Source organism: Lepisosteus platostomus, chromosome 7 (genome assembly GCF_059453375.1).
Source record: "Lepisosteus platostomus isolate fLepPlt1 chromosome 7, fLepPlt1.hap1, whole genome shotgun sequence".
Taxonomy (NCBI): domain Eukaryota; kingdom Metazoa; phylum Chordata; class Actinopteri; order Semionotiformes; family Lepisosteidae; genus Lepisosteus; species Lepisosteus platostomus.
Genome location: NC_142617.1, coordinates 46,405,385 through 46,424,244, shown reverse-complemented (window position 1 = coordinate 46,424,244; position 18,860 = coordinate 46,405,385). Strand labels below are relative to the sequence as shown.

General features: G+C 40.2%; 2 protein-coding genes across 3 annotated transcripts; one reads left to right on the top strand and one right to left on the bottom strand.

Moving 5' to 3' along the window:
* Window positions 1-76: 76 nt before the first annotated feature.
* Window positions 77-5,583, bottom strand: LOC148658948 (BTB/POZ domain-containing protein 1-like). 2 transcript variants are annotated; one of them, XM_088640769.1, is made up of 8 exons: window positions 5,006-5,583; window positions 3,865-4,021; window positions 3,530-3,635; window positions 3,123-3,320; window positions 2,650-2,842; window positions 1,463-1,550; window positions 1,130-1,276; window positions 77-886 (listed from the first exon to the last, which is right to left on the bottom strand). In XM_088640769.1, the coding sequence occupies exons 1-8, from the start codon at window positions 5,401-5,403 to the stop codon at window positions 728-730; spliced, it is 1,446 nt and encodes a 481-aa protein (XP_088496895.1). In that variant the 5' UTR covers window positions 5,404-5,583; the 3' UTR covers window positions 77-727. The 2 variants fall into 2 exon arrangements, with proteins under 2 accessions (XP_088496895.1, XP_088496896.1); XM_088640770.1 differs by having other exon boundaries at window positions 2,650-2,779.
* A 2,250-nt stretch (window positions 5,584-7,833) lies between these two features.
* On the top strand, window positions 7,834-18,290 carry LOC148658947 (transmembrane 6 superfamily member 1-like). The gene is made up of 10 exons (XM_088640762.1): window positions 7,834-8,823; window positions 9,166-9,269; window positions 10,494-10,591; window positions 12,064-12,167; window positions 12,667-12,749; window positions 13,835-13,953; window positions 14,953-15,057; window positions 15,734-15,826; window positions 16,214-16,333; window positions 17,934-18,290. Exons 1-10 carry the CDS (start codon window positions 8,732-8,734, stop codon window positions 18,123-18,125), a joined length of 1,110 nt encoding a protein of 369 aa, XP_088496888.1. The 5' UTR covers window positions 7,834-8,731; the 3' UTR covers window positions 18,126-18,290.
* Window positions 18,291-18,860: the final 570 nt, after the last annotated feature.

Here is an 18,860-nt window from a genome sequence, read left to right as displayed (position 1 = left end):
GCCATTTTGAAAACAGCACACATCAGCCAAAATATTTACCCTGTAAACACAAAATGTTTCAAGATTGACTTCCATGTCAGTGACATTAGTACATATTTTATTTTACAGAAGACAAGACTGTACAAATTCTTGATGCACTCCTAGGATGGTTTTCAACTACGACCATGTTTGACATTTACATGAAAATGCTGAAGTCTGGGAATTAGTTTTTTCTTGGTTTCTGCGTGTAGTTGTGATGGCTGTGGCTATCAATATTAGCCTGCCGATGTCAGCAATTGCTGTGGTCATGTACATGCTAGATACAGCTCCTTGAGAAGTTCCTGATGAGAGTGAAGGACGCACATTTCAAACATACAGTTAGCAGATGAGCTATTTTAAAATGTATGAAAAGTATGAAACCATATGCTGTAGCTTACTTTTTCCTAAAAAAACCCATGACACAGCACACCCCAGGCCTGAGCGAAGTCCAGACAATCTGAGACTAAACCAGCCTTTAACAGTCCTCGGGTCTTCTTCGGCTCAGTTTCTTAAAGCAGCCCACATGACCAGTAGCACCTTTTCTACAATACAGTACTAACAGGTAAAACTAGACAAACAATGGCCAGCATGTGCATGAGTCTCCAACTCCCTTTTTGCATGCTCAAGTCTTCTCTGCAATCCCTGACGACGGCGCATGCTGCTGTACAACTGAAAAGTAAAATTGATAAAGATAATCCAATTCCATGTTTTATGTATAAAAAATTATTTCTGGTATCTGTCCATCTTCCACTGAAGTGCCGTTGTTATTCCCAGGTGAGCTAAGGAAGAAAAAAGTTGTTTTGGTCCCTGTTGTAGATTCGTGAACCACTTTCTTCAGTCCTTTTGTGCCATAGTGCGAATCTGGGCCCTACACAGAGAAAACAGTCTTTATTTTCAGAAACCTCCATATGAAACAGTTTCATATGAATTGACTTATGTTTTTAGCAGAAATGTGACATATGAAATTCTGCAATATATTTTGATGTAACTGACCAAGTCACAGCTCTGTGAAGTATAAGAACATTCGCTGCAAAACCTTTGGTGACGTAAAACATCCTTATAAAAATAGTGTATTTTAAGAACGATTTGTAAATAACAGACAGATACACACCTTAAGAGTTGCACAGGCAGTATAGCTGACATTCGGTATGATTTCTATGGGTTCCTTAAACATGACCCTGAAAGTATTAGCAGTTCCGTCGCAGCTAAATCCTGTATCATTCTGTCCAAGTGTCAGGCTTTTGTCACTTTCAATAATCTATAAAAAATACAATTTGATTTTAATATTATAACATCTGTTCTGAAAATATTTAATTCAACACTTGATTAAAATTTAAGAATTCACTCACAACTTACAGTACCTACATCATTATCTTATTAAATTATTAATTTAACAAATATTTTACATTTCTGATTATGTCACACTTGGGAAAAGCAACTGTACCTGTATGTTGACTTGATAATCTGTAGGACCGTGTATAGATCCATAGAGCCCAAAACCTACTACAGATATTCTTCTATTAACACTGAACCTGTAATAGAAAATAAGGAGAAACTATGGTGAGGAAAAATATCACAGTAATAAAACTAAATATCATGGGCATTTCTTAAGACCCCCATGTAAAATTCCTGGGTCCATCAGGACAAAAGGTAAGGCCTTAACTCTATCAAGTAATATTTCAAACTTTTTAAAACATTTTAAAACACGAGATGGCAACTCCAGTCCTCCAGGAGCACAGGATCCTTTGATTTTCATTCCACCTCTGTTCCTAGTTACTTGTCTAAATTATTAAAATAAAACAGTATTTTTTTACTTTTGTGAGAACTTACGAAGAACAGCTGTAAGCCCTTCAGGACTCCATGCCTTTTCAAACTGGTGTGGCCCATCATAAGCATATAGAGCCATTTCAGGTGATATGTGATTAATACACACTGTACACTATGATATGCCGTGTTTGTACATTTTAGAATATCAACAGCACCTTGCCTGCAGTCTGAAACCTGAATTCAGATATTTAAAGATATGAAATGATAGACTCAGGGGAATAACAAAAACATTGCAGCACAATTTTAAATATCCATCTAAAGAAAATGTGCAAGTGTCAGCTGGTAGTAGCTTTTGTTTTAACACAGACTTCTCACCAGTCATTTCTCTGACACTTTGCGTAGCACTTTTATTTGAACTTGTGTCTTTGCGAAGGCCCATTCCATTGGTCTTTCTGACACATTCCTAATACCATGGGGCGCTCCTGAGTGGCTCAGCTGGCCAAGCAGCTACGTGAGCTCAGCTCTTTGATCCAGATGTTACGGGTTCGGGTTTGGGTCATGTCACTATGAGAAGTGATGGAAATACTGCAGCTGGCAGCGCACGACTGGCTCAGTGCCACTGAGAGATCCCAGCCCAAGAGGAACAGTCCCTTTGGAAACCTCTTACGTTGAACCTCTTTCATGCCGCCACAGTGTATAAAAAACCGAATGGCTCCCTCAGCTGGCACTACTGTGAGCCACAACAGTCAACTGGCTGAGTACATTTCATCATATACTAGTAACTGGTAACTCAGTTTTCAAAACAAGAAGAAAAATAATTTTATTAAAAGACAGTGAAAATGTATTTTTACAACAAAGGCTTACCTTATTCTGTCACTGGTACCACTATATCCCCAGCGACTCTCTACCTGTTGGAACCTATTAATGCTGCATTCCTTTCCCCTGAGACAACACCTTGGTCTGTCAATGTAGTCAACCCGGGGTTTGGGGTTTACTGTAAAGTGTAAAAACAGATTTACCACCTCCCGATCGAACAAAATTCCAGACTGGGCAGGCCCTGTGGCACAAGAAAGAATATTAAACTTGCTTCTACAGCACTTCCTTTTGGACACAAAACAAAAAGAGTTAGCAGAAAACTTACAATTTCATCAGCAGTTTGGGGAGACAAAAAAGCCAAAGGAGATGCATAAAACAAATATGATCATTCTATTCAATTATGACAGCATCTTTATCTTGTATTAGAAATGTACAGAAAATCATTTGTACACACACTATAGGGTAATTGGAAAATTTGTAACAAGACGGGCTCAACTGCTCTTCCCTAACAAGGTGTTTACCTGCAGCAAATTCTTCCACAGTCATCAGAGGGAAGCGAATAAGCGAGAGAGCTTTTCCCAGAACTTTCTGTTTGTTTTCAGAAGTAAGTGGAAGCTGCTGCCTGTAGCACTCTGCTTCAGCCCAGCGTACAACTGCTGCAAAAAGCCTGCTCTCTCGAATACCCAGAGTGTCTCTCTCCAGCACAGCACAGAGTGTATCTAAACAGAGAATGCAACATTAATAGTCAAGATCACCACAAAGGTCAGCTTGGAAATCTGGATTTATGTGAAGCCACAGATCTAGGTTCCGAGTAGTTGTTCTTTAGATCAGCATGCTTGGACTTAATGTATACCTGCATTACATTTCCTGGTCTACATTCACTGTGGAAAACACAGTAAGTTAAAACAGAGACAAAAGGTTTTCTTACCTAAATCAATGTCTGTGAAGCCCTCTGCACTTATTGCATCAGCAGTGCTTTTATCTATTGTATCTAAGCACAGGCTGGCAAGCTGAGGCTCATCAAACAATCGAGCCTAGAAACAAATGACATCAAGTTAACTTCTCTCTTTATTAGCATTTATACATTTTCACGCACTACATAGAAGCCATTATAATCTTGATGCATTATAACACCTAAAATATTATTTTAAAAATGCATTAAAATTTTCTGTGCATGGTGAAGGTTTTATTTTTATTAAAAAATAAGTCATGTGTTCTTTAACAAAGGCATTTCTTTCAAGACTTCATGTTCCAGTTGTTTACCTGGGTAAGGAGCATAAAGGCATTGTCAGCTCGGAGATGTTTGGTAAGAAATTCTACACAGTGCGCCTCCAGTGCGGGAACTGCATATTTTTTGGCAGTGTACAGAGTGGTCATGACGGTCTCTGGACCTATGTGAACTTCATCTGAATACAGAAACCTCGAGGCAAGTACATGACAGGTTAGCATGGCCCACTACGCTCAACACGTTACAAGTCAGTTCATTCTAGAAGCGTGCATTTCTCCCCATGAATAAATTCATTCTAAATGCCCATCAGCAGGTAAGCTCTGCTTGAGGAGAGCAGACTCATCCACCTCACAGCACCAGGGCAAGATGAGAACAGAGCGCTGAAAGACTACTTTGATTACAGTGCACACACACACACATCTTGCAGCCACTATTACTAGGCAATATGAGGTCAATGCAAAGCATAACGAAACACCACTATGGTGTCCGTGGCTGGATCTTCAATGATAAACCCAACGTAAGGTGCATGCTGACTTGTTCCTCTGGTATCTCCAGTCTGTAAGAACCATGTGCCACAACACAAACAGACAGCGTTGTATCTGTGTGTGTTTAGAAACCTACAGTACCACTTTTACAGCAGCACTAAAAAAAAATATCTATAGCCCATCAGTAAATAAAATATTTCATACAAAGGCTCCCGTTCAGCTTCTGATGGACATACATATGAAAACCTGGGCAATTAAGACCTAATATGCTCAAAGTATGCCTGCCAACACCAATAAACTTCGAATAGGATTTTACAGGCACTTCTGTTCTTAGTTCTTTAGAGGTGATGCTCATACAGAGTATTCGTTCCTAACCTGAAAGTAGTCGTAATATTTGGTAAGAATTCAAAACAGGAGAAGCGTGAGCTAGTGGATTTCCAAAGTTATTTCTACCGTTGACACATATTAAACTATAATGATTCTTCGTGGCTGCTGCAGAATATTTTGCATAAGAGGGGGTAAGGATGCCACGACAACGCAGAAAGAATCACTGTACTAAAAAAACACGACCAACCGTTCAACAGTTTCTGACTTCATTGTGTTCTCTAGCATAAACAACGATCAACACAAACCCATTTCATGATGGACAGAAAAGTAGAACCACCCAGGCAATTTCAGGATTCACTCCTACCTGAGCAAGGCTAAGAATGCCGCCGGCTCCACATCAGGCAGCTCAATCTCTGCAGAGGTAGTCGCCATGCCCCCGTTAAACATGGCGTCAAAGACGGCACTGCCAGCCGCCAGCACGAATTTGTGAGCCGGGATCCTCTGAGCTTGCCTGCCCTTGCCCACCACGAACTTCACGTCGCTAAGCAACTCGTTGTTGAAGAGAAATGCAAAGCGCTCCTTCACGCTGCTCTTGGTCGCCTGCCAGTTGTACATGGGCTCCCGGTGCAGGCCCAGGGCCGAGGAGGGGTCCGGACCCGCCACTACTGCGGACACGGCCGCTCCGCTCCTCCCAGCTCCGGAGTGGGCGAAGTTCGAGGCTTGCCCTTCAAGGTTGGGCATCGTCCCACCTCCCGTCGCCATGGTCGGAAACGGTTTTCCAATTTTTTTATTTGTGCGTCGTGTACGGGTCGGCGGCCGAGAGGTGTGTGAACCTGGTCGCTGCTGTAAAGGGCAGCAAGCCCAAGACCATGTTTCAGCACGAGACCAGCCTTCCCTGTCCAGCTTCTGTTTACTGCTCGCACTAATGACGTCACCCTCCGCACACTTCCGGTGTCTAGGCTGCGCTTGAGTTTATTATGGTGTCCTTGAGCTTCAGTTTCTATTTATGCCGTGCGGGACGACGCACATGTAACACACACGCATATAGCTATCTTTAATATAACAAATGAACAGAGACGCATTTTTAAAGGGATATAAAGATTTACTTATGAGATGTGCATTTTAACTGCAGAACCTGAGCCAACTGTTTAAGTGCTGGTTAAAAAAATGTGCTGTTGTGCAATGTTTATTGTCTTTAAATTGTGTAATATGTAATGACACAAAATGAAGTAAAGATTCTTAGAATTGTAATAATACACAAGTCATAAAGCTTTAACTCATACTATGACCAGTTTGCTTCTGTTAATAAAGAACATGGTTTTATTCGATAACTTCCATGCTCGCTCATGTTTTTAATAGAACAGTTTAAATTATTTTAACCTGTCGGAGTAGACATTCCTTTAAGACTGTGTCTGTTCGCTGATTTCAGATAAAATCATGACCAAATTGGAAAAAAATGCTTTTAAATGAGATCTTACTAGTGCATTGTACAATGTTCACATGGTATCCCCTGATATAAATACTGCACTATAACATCCAAACATTGTGTTCCCCCTTTTCATCATATGGTGTAAAATAATGTGTCTGCATAATCACCTGAACCATTGTCCTAAATAATTTCTCAAAGCTGTTTCCCATTTTATAGCTATAGTTTATGTATTTGGAAGAGGTGTTAGTGGGGCCAGCAGGGGCCGTTTAATACTGCGGTCCATGTGGGTCTTTATGCCCCAGTATAGTGACGGGGACACTATACTGTAAACAGGCGCCGTCCTTCGGATGAGACGTAAAGCCGAGGTCCTGACTCTCTGTGGTCATTAAAAATCCCAGGGCGCTTCTCTAAAAGAGTAGGGGTTTAACCCCGGCGTCCTGGCCAAATTTCCCATTGGCCCTTACCAATCATGGCCTCCCAGTAATCCCCCTCTATGAATTGGCTACATTACTCTGCTCTCCTCCCTACTGATAGCTGATGTGTAGTGAGCGTTCTGGCGCACTATGGCTGCTGTCCCATCATCCAGGTGGATGCTGCACATTGGTGGTGGTGGAGGGGAGTCCCATTTACCTGTAATGCGCTTTGAGTGGAGTGTCCAAAAAAAAGCTATATAAGTGTAAGCAATTATTATTATTATTATTATTATTATTATTTGTTTCCTCCGTTTAATACTATCATAAATGTCAGCTGCCAGGTGTTTGCCCAGTTTTTAATTGTTTACATCTTGGGAAAAATCTTTCTTTTACATTTTTTCTATCCCCCTATCTTGGTATAATCTATTAACCCAACTAGTTTGAATTAATGTTTTATGATTAAATTGATCAAAAACCGGTTTAGAAAATGAAATATACTGTTTGTTGTTTGTTCAAAGAACCCTTAACAAGTAAGTTAAATACGACCTACCATTTCTAAGTCCATATTGACTATTAGACCTATTACCATGCAGACGAAGCTCTTTTTAAATTATTTTCATAACCCACACCATAATAGTGCAGATCTATAATTACGTGTCACCCGTTTAATGAATGAGTGCTGCATTCCCAATGTTTGCAATAAGTGGATATTAGACGTTTTAAGACTTTTGTTAACAGACTATGAATAACAACTCCTGTTCCCTTGATTCCTTAATTACAATTAGTAGCGTAACCTGAAGTTGTGTTTATCTTAAGTGTTCCTTGTAGCTGGAACAGGTCGTCTTCTCCTAGATTAATTTTTAATTCGACACTGTCTTTGCACAGCCTCTGTCTTGGTATCATTTTCTTCTTTGCTGAGGACGAAATACTTGTTTGATATATTGAACATTGGACATCTTCAAAGAGTTTCCTATTTATAACTATGAGTCACCTTACTATTTGCTGTTGTAACTTGGTAACAGGTATGTTTGTGTTAAGCCTATGGTGTATGATTTTGAAAGTACGTTCTAAATAAAAAAAAAAGTTTTTCCTTAACGTATTTGTTTAGCTATAAGTTGTCAATCAAGAAATCAAAGTACCTGCTTTCGACTGTTTATTCAGTTTTTGCCCCGATTTAGAGCTGATATAAACATTACGTTTGCTCCTTGTTTGTGTCGGATTGAAAATGCAGAATTCAGGAATGAGCGCGTTAGGTGTACAATACTGCCTGTGGCCAGCAGAGGGCTGCTTGTCCTTGAAAGTTCCTTAAATGTGCATTATGTCAGAACAAACTCGTTTCAGTTTCACTCGTTAAACCTAAAAAGTTATTAGATTCCTCGTGGCCACATAATTAGGTGTTTAAAGATAACGGACTGGGATATTTTAGGTATCACGGCTGCTATTGCAAAAAAGGTTTCTCATCAGTTTCGCTACAGAAATAAAAGTCATAACCTTTTTGGCATTTTTTATTGTAGCTAAATTAAACCATTGCAGTTATAGTGAAGTACGATTATGCAACATCGGGAGTGAACGAGTTTTTGCTGCTTAATATTCTCCCGCCTTTTCTAACTTCTAAATCTAATAAATTAAAATGCGTTTAGATTACGTAATATATATATACTTTATATAGACTTGTTGTTTTTTTACTTTTACTATTTACCCCTGGATTCGAAGAGTGAGGAGCAAAGTTTGTCCTGAAGAAAAGAGGTTTGGAAATGACCCTACTGTTGAAGACAGAAGTGTGTACGGGCATGCGTGCGTGCACAGCTCCGCCTCGCTGGTTTCTACACTGCACCGCAGCCTTCTGAAACCATTGGTTGATAAAAATGTTTAAAGAGCTGTGGAGACATCAGCGTGTCCTATTTTTTGCATTTTCGACCTGGAAGAGCAAATTTGGAACTGCAGTCAAGCCATCGCCTTGACTCTGAGCGAGTACTTCGTGCGTCATTGGCCAACCGTGCACAGAGGGTCGCGCCGGAGCCCGCAGTCCCCTCTCCTGAGCGCACGGGCGCCAGCTCTCTCCCGGGAGATCCTGGACCAGTGCGCGCATTCCCTGATTGGTAATCCGTGCTTGGCGAAACTGCGCCTTGGCTTGCTCCGTGAGGGACCAGCGTATTTCAAAAACGGCTCCTGTTTTTCCACGTTTTTTCTTGGCAAAAATGCATTTTTAGAACGTTGACCGTAGCGACAATACGGAAGTTTTTCTGCAATGAGTGCTTCAGCTGGAACTGGAGTTTTTGTGCTGTCTTTTCTGTCAATACCCATCACATACATTTTTAACTTTCTGTTTTATACGAACAGGTGAGTCTATGCTGGCCCGCCTATTATGTATGCGTTTCTAAAGCTGTTGATTTATATATTTCGATTGATTGCCGAATGAAGTAAAAAAGGAAGCAACTCGGTAACATTCAAAATAAAATTTAGCTAATGTACATTTGCTTTGCAGGTTAAGATCATCTCTCAAACTGTCGTTAGTGCGCACCGTTGACCGCAGGCCACTAGAATACATGTAAATTGTGAACCTAACCGCCTGACCACTCTATGTTCGGCACCAACTTTTATAATTAATCTATTTTTTAAGAGGTTGTGAACTACTGAGGAGAAATATTTTATGCGTGTGCTGAATACACTGTCTTTTCCCAGTACTGGAGCGGTTCTGGTCGCCGGAGCTTTAGTTTTGCTCATCATAGCCATACTGGCACGAGTGTTACTTAAGCGAAGTCCGCCGAAGGACCCTCTTTTCTATGGTAAGAAAAATATCTCCCATCTGTAATGTTGTATAATGTTTTTTTCGGTCAAGTGCTTGACCGTACTGCTGCCCTGAATTAAGTGTGCAAATATTTGATAAAAATGATAGAATACCGCGTACAAATGAACAACAGTAACTGCAGTGATTCTCTATCAGCATGGGGAATTTTAACCATTCATGACTACAGTCTTTCTTTACATGTTGAGACTTTTTAAATTGCCTTTATGCATAGAGGGAAGAAACGCGAACCTCGCTGTGCCATGTTTGTCTGTCACAGTGAGCATCTGTGCCAGAATTCTTTTGAACGTCGACCTCCTTTCTAATCTGAAGTCACTTTGGATACCTCTGTCTTTTCTTGGGTGACTGCTTTCATCATTTTCACTCAGTTCAGCTTGTCTGCAATAGTCAACACTCAGAGCTGACTGGCTTTCATTGAAAAGCAGGTGTACCATTTCTAACGACCCAATTCATCATACTGTACATTTACACTCATACTAATAAAACGTTTTTCGTTATATAGTTCAGATAAACCGGTTAAGATCAAATTCACTTTTGCAGTGATGACCTGAAGAATACCCATTTATACAGCAAGACATTCACTGGAGCATTCTGAGTGCTGTGCCTCACCTGGGATTTTAATGCACAACATTTTAGTTGCAAGTTTGGAGCCCTATCCATTCCCTTTCAATTTTGCTTTTGTCCTAAAAAGGCCAGCCCCCAATCTCTGTGGCGCTCGACAGCTGCCTGCCCCCAGCAGCATTGTTCAGTCAGTGCTAAAACGGGCTCAGCTCGAGAAAACATGTTGCTTGTGAAAACATGAGTGGGGGACAGGCTAGCAGTTCAGTTATACAAGCTTCTAGTGAAGATTCAGACAGGGATAAAACCCATAGCTGCACAAATCCAGAGGAAATAGCTCAGGGGAGATCAGTGCAATGATGTCTGTCAGAAATTCCATGCAAATCAATTAAAATAACTGCTAACATACAGTACAGCGGTTGTTTTGATTGGAACAGCAGATATTGGTAATTAACTGCATAAGTGTTTTCTTGTTGCGAAACAGCAGAGGTCAAAATGAAATGGTTTCACGTCATGTCGAATGAGAAGCAGTTTCCAGAATTCAGTGCCTTATGCGGGAGATGTCCAGGGAACAAGGGGCAGCAGTTCAAAGTTGTGATTCGTGTCCACATTAAGTGGTGTCTTCATTTTGATTTTTTCTCACCAGTCTATGCCATATTTGCCTTCTTGAGTGTTGTGAACCTCATTATAGGACTTGAACAAGATGGCATCATAGACGGTTTCATGACCTTTTATTTGAAAGAGGTAAGTGAAGTAAACGTCTGGTTTTACTTAAGAACATCCCAGTCTTATTGACAGTGCCCTGCAAGAACCAGAAACATGCCATTGATCATGTTAAAAAGGGAACTCGGCATATATCTAGTGTAACTTTTTATTTTCCAGCAGGAGTCTAAGGAATTTCTTCATAATTTCAGCTGGGGTTTCCTGTTGACAAGTGTCTCAACAGGGAAGTGGTTTTTAAAGTCAATTTGAGAAATGTCAGTAAGTCATGTGTACGTATGTGGAGTAATATTAACCCTTGACAAAGTAAATGATTTGTTACCTTTGAAGAACCACCAGATATGTGAGCTTTTTAATATATTTCCCTTCTAACAATGCACAGAATCAAATAAAATACAATTACAAAGTGCATTTCAATAAAATACTTTGACCATGCTGAGTTTTACCTTAGCAGTAAGGCTGAAAGTCATTCAATGAAAACTTGTTAGTTTATCAGGGTAAATAGCTTTGCTCTGATAAAATAAAATAACTCAGAAGAGTAGTGTGATAAAGAATAGGTGCTAGGATGACATCATATGTCCATTGCAAACTGGCCAATCAGAGAGCGGCATTCTCCTTGGCTGTAGTTTGTAATAAGCTGTCTCTTGAATGATGTCAGGGTATCACCATCAACATCATGGCTGGCTAACTTGTTCCATACACCCACAACCCTTTGTGTAACGAAGTTCATCCTGTTCACAGTTTAAAACACACTTCCAAATAGTTTGATAGTATCCTCTAGTTTGTGTTTCACTGTTGATCTAAATTCTGTCCACTGGGTTGACTTTTTCACTGCCTTGAAGATTCTAAACTCTTGGATTAGGTCCCCTAGTAGTCTTCTTTATTCAAGACTATAAAAGTTCAGCTCTTTAACCTGTCAGTGTAGGACATTCCATTCAGCCTGAGAATAATGTGATTAATAATATATAACGTGGTGCCCATAACTGTATAGAGTATTCAAAACAAGGCCTTCCAATACTGCAATGTACTGTACAATATTATAACATCCCTTTATTTAAACTCTAACCTTTTAAGTATACATCCTACAATTCTGTTTGCATTTTTATTGATTTCCCACACTGGCTAGAAGATGGAAAATATTAACCTAAAATACCAAACTCTTAAGAACTTCTGAATGCCCAGAGTTTCTTCCATCTGTACATTATATCTCTATAAGACTCTGATCTTGCCTAAATTGGATGAAACCAGCTCTGTGTTAACCCATTTTGAATTTTGCCTCAATCTCTTTTGAATCTTCTTTGCAGTTTTTTTCTAATCCGATTTAATCTAGTCAGACCAGATTCTAGATAAATGTTATGAGTTAGGAAGAGAAGAAGAAGAGAATAAGGTCCTATTACAGACCCCTGTGGTACTCCATATCAGTTTGAGCCTTCATTCGTTGCAGGACCCTCTGTTTTCTCTCCACTGATCTTCATGGCTGTGCTGATGTTTTCCAGGGAGAGCCCTACATGAACACAGCTCACGGACACATGATCTGTTACTGGGATGGCTGTGTGCACTATCTCATGTATTTGCTCATGGTAGCAGCAATAACCTGGGGGTAAGAATGAAGTAATGAGGTGCTGTCATTACTCCTTTAAATATATTAATGAGCAAGTACAATCCATGCAATTGACACATCCATCCAACGTAGACTTTAATTTAATTGTTCATATATGCTAATGTACTATAATGAAAGGATAATTAAAACATGTTTTATCACTTATACCTATTTTGCCTAATTAGGCTGCTGAACTGCATGCAACCCTGCAATTCTTAGTATGTTCCTAACAATGAGATACCATCATGAACAGACGTTTCACTTTTTCCACTGGAATTCCAGTCTGTGCCAAATAATCTCCAGAATGTGAAACCCATTCAACCACAAGCTGTTTGGGCAAATGCAAAACTGATGTTTCATCTGTAAAATTGCTTTTTTACAGATGTTTTCTGAATGTCTGAATTCTTCTCCTAATATAGATATGCATTATTGAACTTGCAAGACTGTGATTTGCAAAGGCTTCTGTCAGTCTGAACAGAACTTTTTTTTTCCCTGGTAGGGAGAGTTACAGAGCAATTGGCCTGTACTGGGTGGGGTCTTTCCTAATGCGTCTCATAGTCTACATTCCCGGAAACATTGTTGGTAAGACAAATTTGTGCTTCTAAACCCTTCATGTCTCAGGAAAGTGTTTAGTTTATGTTTCTGAACACTGTTAACTGTCTCACACATCAAAGAAGAATGTTACTGGGCAAAGCAGTTACAGTTTCTAGCGGCTGACTCTTCGCTGAGTGAAACAGTGATGATGTCATTATTACGAGACTCTGCAGCCAAAGAGTTTCAGTTGCCTAGCTGGACAGAATGCTGTGAAGCCTGAGACTGGAGTTTTTTTTCTTTTCTGTATTTTACTTAATTGAAGCATCAAGTTCTTAAAAAGATTTAATGGTCTATAAGAACACGAGAGATTACAAATGAGAGGAGGCCATTCGCCCCCCCTGCCCTGTTTGGTACTTAGAGGTTAATTGATTCCAGGGCCTCATTCTGCCCTTTTTTGAAAGAAGCCAGGATGTCAGCTTCCACAACATGACTTGATAGCTTGTTCCATACTCCTACAACCCTTTGTGTAAAGATGTGCCCCCCCCTTCACCGTTTTAAGTGCAGTTTCATGTAGTTTCTACGTGTCCCTTCTGGTTCATGCCTCACTGTCCATTCTGAAGAAATCGGTCAGATCCCTAGAGGTTTTGAAAACTTGTAGTCTTTTGTTCAGGACTAAAAAGGTTCATTTCCTTCAACCTGTCAGAATGTATCTAGTCATTCCTCTCTGGACAGATTCCAGAGCAACAACATCTTTTCTATAAATTGGTAACCAGTATTGTACATGGTATTCTTAATGAGACCATATATGTGTGTTAAACAATTGTAACATACCATTCCTACATTTAAATTCTATTTTTAACTTCCCCACATTATTTAGAAGATGTAAATGATGTGTCAGCATAAATGCTTAGGTCATTTTTCTATGTAGTTTCTTCTGTCTCAGTGTTTTTACCTGTGTGCTGAACCCTATCTTGTCTTTCTTCGGGCCTAGACCAAGAGCAAGTCCTTAATGAGGGACTTTGCTGTCATTACTCCTTTAAATAGCTTTGCCTTTAGTCCAGTGGTGTCTGCTCTCTGTGCTCTCATGATGCTTGCAGGGAAAGAGGTGTAATTTTCTGTAATTTTCTTTCTAGGGAAGTATGGGACTCAGCTGAGTCCGTCCTTCCTCATCACTGCTCCATATGTCCTGGTGTCGGTGTGGGCTTGCTTCCGGGTCTTCAGTCAGCCCTGCACTAGACAAGCACCGCCTCTGGTAAAATAACTAAAAAATAAACCTAGAAGCCCAGTGTGCTGAAGTACACTGTGTATAGAAAGATCACAGCTTGACCAGCACTTGCATAGAAATCCCCTGATTTCATTGCCACTTCAGGTTTTTAATGTAATCTGTTTAATTTAAACAACTAACTTTTACCTAGATGTGCTGAAATCAACTAAATGTTTGGAAGGTAGGCAGATAAAGAATGCTTGTGAAGAAGTACAAAAAAATCTTTGTTCAGGTACTGCAAAGCTCTTAAGTATATGGTTTTTCAAAGCAATGCAGTCCTCCCTTGAGTAGGATTCAAATGTGATAATTCTGTGATAAATCTGGGTTATTTTATTTTGTGGGGCTGTATTTTACATTTAACATGAAGTGAACCTTTAAGTTACTTTTATGAAACACGGGGTCTGGGAAGAGTTCCCCATGAATTGTTCTAGATGTATATCTACGTGATTAAAACTCTGGTGAAATAATTCCGACTTGGAAATCCATTAGGGGAGACCTCCTGAATAGCTGCCTTTTTTAGTATAACAAAAGTTAATAAGTTTATGATGAATAAAAGGTGGATAGACATCACAGGATTGTTTTGTCAAATATCATTGTGGAAAAGTTACACAGTGGTGCAGTGGTTAGCACTGCTGCCTCGCAGCGCTGGAGCTCTGGGTTCAGTTCTGGACCTGGAGTGCTGTCTGTGTGGAGTTTGTATGTTCTCCCTGTGTTAGTGTAGGTTTCCTCCAGGAGCTCTCGTTTTCTCCCACAGTCCAAAGACACTCTAGTAGGCAAATTGGCTCCTGAAAAAAGTGGCCCTGGTATGAGTGTGTCTGTGATTGTATCTGTCTGCCCCATGAAGGACTGTCATACTGACCATGGTGTACCATATCTTGAGCCCATTGCTTGGTGGGATAGGCTCTGGCTCCCTCATGACCCTGTGTTGGGTAAAGTGGTTAGAAGATGGATGGATGGATTGTGATATGACGTTTATTTTGTGTTCAGAGTATTGAGGAAGCCCAGAGGAAGGGCCTGGTGCAGAGGCCCCTAGACCTGCTCTTCGTTCTCTACTGCCTTCCTGCTGCACTCTTCTGTGTCCTGAGAGGCCTGGTAGGAACACAGAGGGCACAGGCTGACTGCCTGATGCTTGGGGCATTGACGTGTGTGACCACCGAGATCCACTCATTTTTCTGTATTCATAATAGTGCACCCACTGGCCAAAATATGAGGACCCCACACAGAGTAGTGTGTGGGGCCGGTATGGGCACCAAGAACATCTTATTTGGTTTATATTCCACAAGCTCCTGAAATATTTGCAGCCCAATCCAATAACAGCTCCTCTAGCAGCTCGGCTCTGAAGATCATTACAAGGGCAGATTCTATCTTTTGTGTCATAAGAGGTGCAGTGTTTCCATTACTGTTCTTAAGAGTCTTATTTACCATGTGTTATTTGCAAGTCTAGGATGGCCAGTGTCAGAAAATAAGTAACAGGTAATCACAGAGGATGTACTCCAGTGATGTACTTAATGCTAGAAAAAGGCAAAACAGAGAGTGCTGCTGACTTCCCCTGCACTCTTTCTGTCAGATGGAGGAAAGAATTCTTTTCAGAAACAGAAACAAAATATATTTACAAATGAGTAAATTACAGATTGACCAATATCGTAGAGATAGGCAGGTAAGAGTGCTGCATTACTTTGAAATTCTGGAAGCCTGAGTTTTGTGCCTGCTCAGGTTTCCACTGAAGGAGGTTCACTGTGCGAAGCCAGCTAACAGCAGCTCTTCGCAGGTAGTTCTGGATTGCCCTTCAACACCTTGTCAAGTGTACCTCCAGCACCGTGAGCCTTACCTCAAGGATCCAGCAGCCTATCCCAAAATCCAGGTGAGAAGAAAAGACCTGTTTCTCTTGTACATTCCAAAAAGAAATCAGAAAAGTGTAAACCTTTGTCAAGCAATGAGTAGTGGTGCAGCTAGAGCTGTACTGACAGAGCTTCTACCCACTTACCATATTCCCAGGGATTTTCAACAAGTCTTCCTGGGAATTGCACATTTAACGTTGTCCTTGGTAAACACACCCCCAGAAAACCTTTTATTGTTACATGAGATAGCTACTGTATAACTTCTTCCAACCAGACTTTGTCAAAATTTTCATTTAACAAGCAAAGACTAATTCTGCATAATTAAAACAAACTGAGAGAAAACAACTGGTCATTTCTGTGGCCCCAGAAGCTCACATAAACAACAAACAGCTGTTCTCATCCCCTGACAGATGCTGGTGAACCTGTTTTACTCAGTGCCGTGTTACACTGTCACCATCTACGGCCTGCTGGTTCCTGGGTGCAGCTGGATACCGGACCTCGCTCTGGTGCATGCTGGAGCTGTGGCGCAGGTGAGGGGAGCAGCACTCTTGTGTGTCTGTGGAAATGTATTTTGCAAGAGAAACATTCTTGGGAAGGAGCGAGGAAAAAAGTAGCTTTCTTTCCAGACAAACACCAACCCCCCCCCCAAAAAAAGCACAACAGAAGAGTTTTTAACAGCAAAAGTAACAGATAAGCTGAATAGCACGAGGACTAGTTTTGTGTCTTCCACAGGAGGGAAGGCAGCTTAATCATCAAAGATAGAAACCTGAACAGTAGGGTCCTGTGGGATACGATACAAGCAGGGTGGTTTGGACAACAAGCTCGGGAGAAAACGAATCCATCATTATTCTGTGGCAGTCAGCAGCAAGCTGTGAAGGGCTTTTTTTAAAACAAATGTTCTGGATGTCGCTATTTTTAACCACTGATTGTGGGATGTGACAGCCGTTCAAGGAGGCCTGTATCTGATTTGCAGCTTATTATCTCTCAGGACCTGCACAGTGGAAGAGTGCTGTAATTAACTGAATCCTGATTTTTATGGCTCCGCTCTAGAGCTGCTAGGGCACCTTCAAAGATCTTATATTGACAATTGGAAAACTATCTGCAACTCATATTTAATCTTCTTTGCTCCAGCTATAACATTGTCCTTTTAAAAAGTAATTTAGCTTTGTGTCCATCTATCTTTTTTGGGGTGCCTATGAGAGCTTAACTAGGTTTTAAAAGATTGATTACATCACGCTGCATTTTAGATAATAGTATATACAGTCAAAAGTCATGGCTAATGTTACTATTTTCAAAAATCAGGTTGAGCAATCAATTGCTTATTGTATATTGTGCACTCTTTGCCCTGAACGCATTGCAGATACTAGTATTTCTTGGCACAGAAGAGGATTATTTATAAATTAACATTTCAGTTTCTGAAATGGGTATCTTGAAAGATCTACTTAAGACAGGCTCTGAAAATGGGATTTTGCTTTATGCAGAGAAATCATTCTACATTTTTTAAAATGTTTCTTTCTCAGTAATCTTTCAGAGAAAAAAACCATGGGAGACAAAAGCCAGGCACCCCTCTGCTTGTACAGGAATGATGTGATCTTTAAATGGCAGCTGCATGAGTTATAAATAATTGCACAGCTCAGTGCAGCCCCTTGCAGGCTGAAAGCAGTACAGCAGCTTCAAAATTCTCAGTCCACTAGGAAACTTGAAAGGCCGGATTCCCAGCTGTGATGTAAACTAAACTTCAGCTGTGTCAAGATAAAGGTTTTTGTGCCATCATTAATCCCAGCACAGTCTTAACTTTGCTCCTAAAGCTCTAAACTGATATCAGCCACTCTGCAGTGCCATATGCTTTTTACAGGAGGGTTTTCGGTGGTATTTCTGAAAAGATCTTTCTGACCTCGGTTAAAAAAAATGCAGTATTTGGGCTCTAAATGAGGCTAAGGGAAGCAGTCAGCAACAGTGACGTACACAGAACTACCCCAAATCAAAGGCAATAATGCAGTCATTTGGAATTGTTGTCTACACCTGATACACCAGGTTTTAAAAAGCTACACCAGTCAGATAAGGGCCCTTCATCTGGCAGCCGATTACTCAAGAATGTTACATGGTTTTAATCTTTGGTTCCTCTCTCAGGCTCAGTTTTCTCACGTCGGTGCCTCCCTCCATACCAGAACTCCCTTTACGTACAGAGTCCCAGAAGAAGCGAAGAACCTCTTTCTTATAATCAACATCCTGTACGGAGTAGTACCTCAGCTCTTCTGTTACCGCTGTGTCAGCAGGCCAGAGTTCTTCCTCAGACGTAAAGAAGATAAAAAGACTGAATGAAGGAAGAGAGTTCAGTACAGGCTGATGCATTTTGTTGGAGGTGGTCAGTATTTCAAGACTACACAGAAAAAGCCTGAAGCAACAAAATTAAATCCATATCTGAAACATTCCTTTAACACAAAAGGAAACTTGACATTGTGAATAAAGTCTATCGCTTTGGCCTTATTTTTACTCAAAGAAAGTATTTTTGTGTTGCTGTAACTTATTTTTTTTATTGTTTAATTCTTATTTGGTGTTTGTGATTTTATTGAAAATATTATATTTTCATGAAGATTTTCAAGTATTCCTTAAGAAAATAATTAGTTTGGTTAGTGCACTGGGAACAGTGGTATAAGTGTTGTCACTCCACATTATTAAAAAATTAGGTTGCTTTGTCTAGCCACTCTGGTATTCAGCCTGTACATGCTAAGGTGTGCACAACTATGGTTAGGTTAGAAACCTTAAAAAGACCTAAAGAATGCAGAAGCAATACCTTGACAAAAATGTAAATAAAATCAACGTTATTATTTGATCCCTCTCTATCTGTTCTAAATATAAACTGTTTTTGAAAATATATGGACTCAAAGTATAAGACATTGTAATTTCTTGTTCATAAAGAACGACAATCTAGTAACTGTGGATCAACATAGCAAGTAAATCCATTTTTTTTTAATCTGATGTACAGAAAATTCAAATTTACCTTTTAAACAATGTCTTTTTGAAATTATAATGCAAAATTAAGTGACGCCTGTGTGA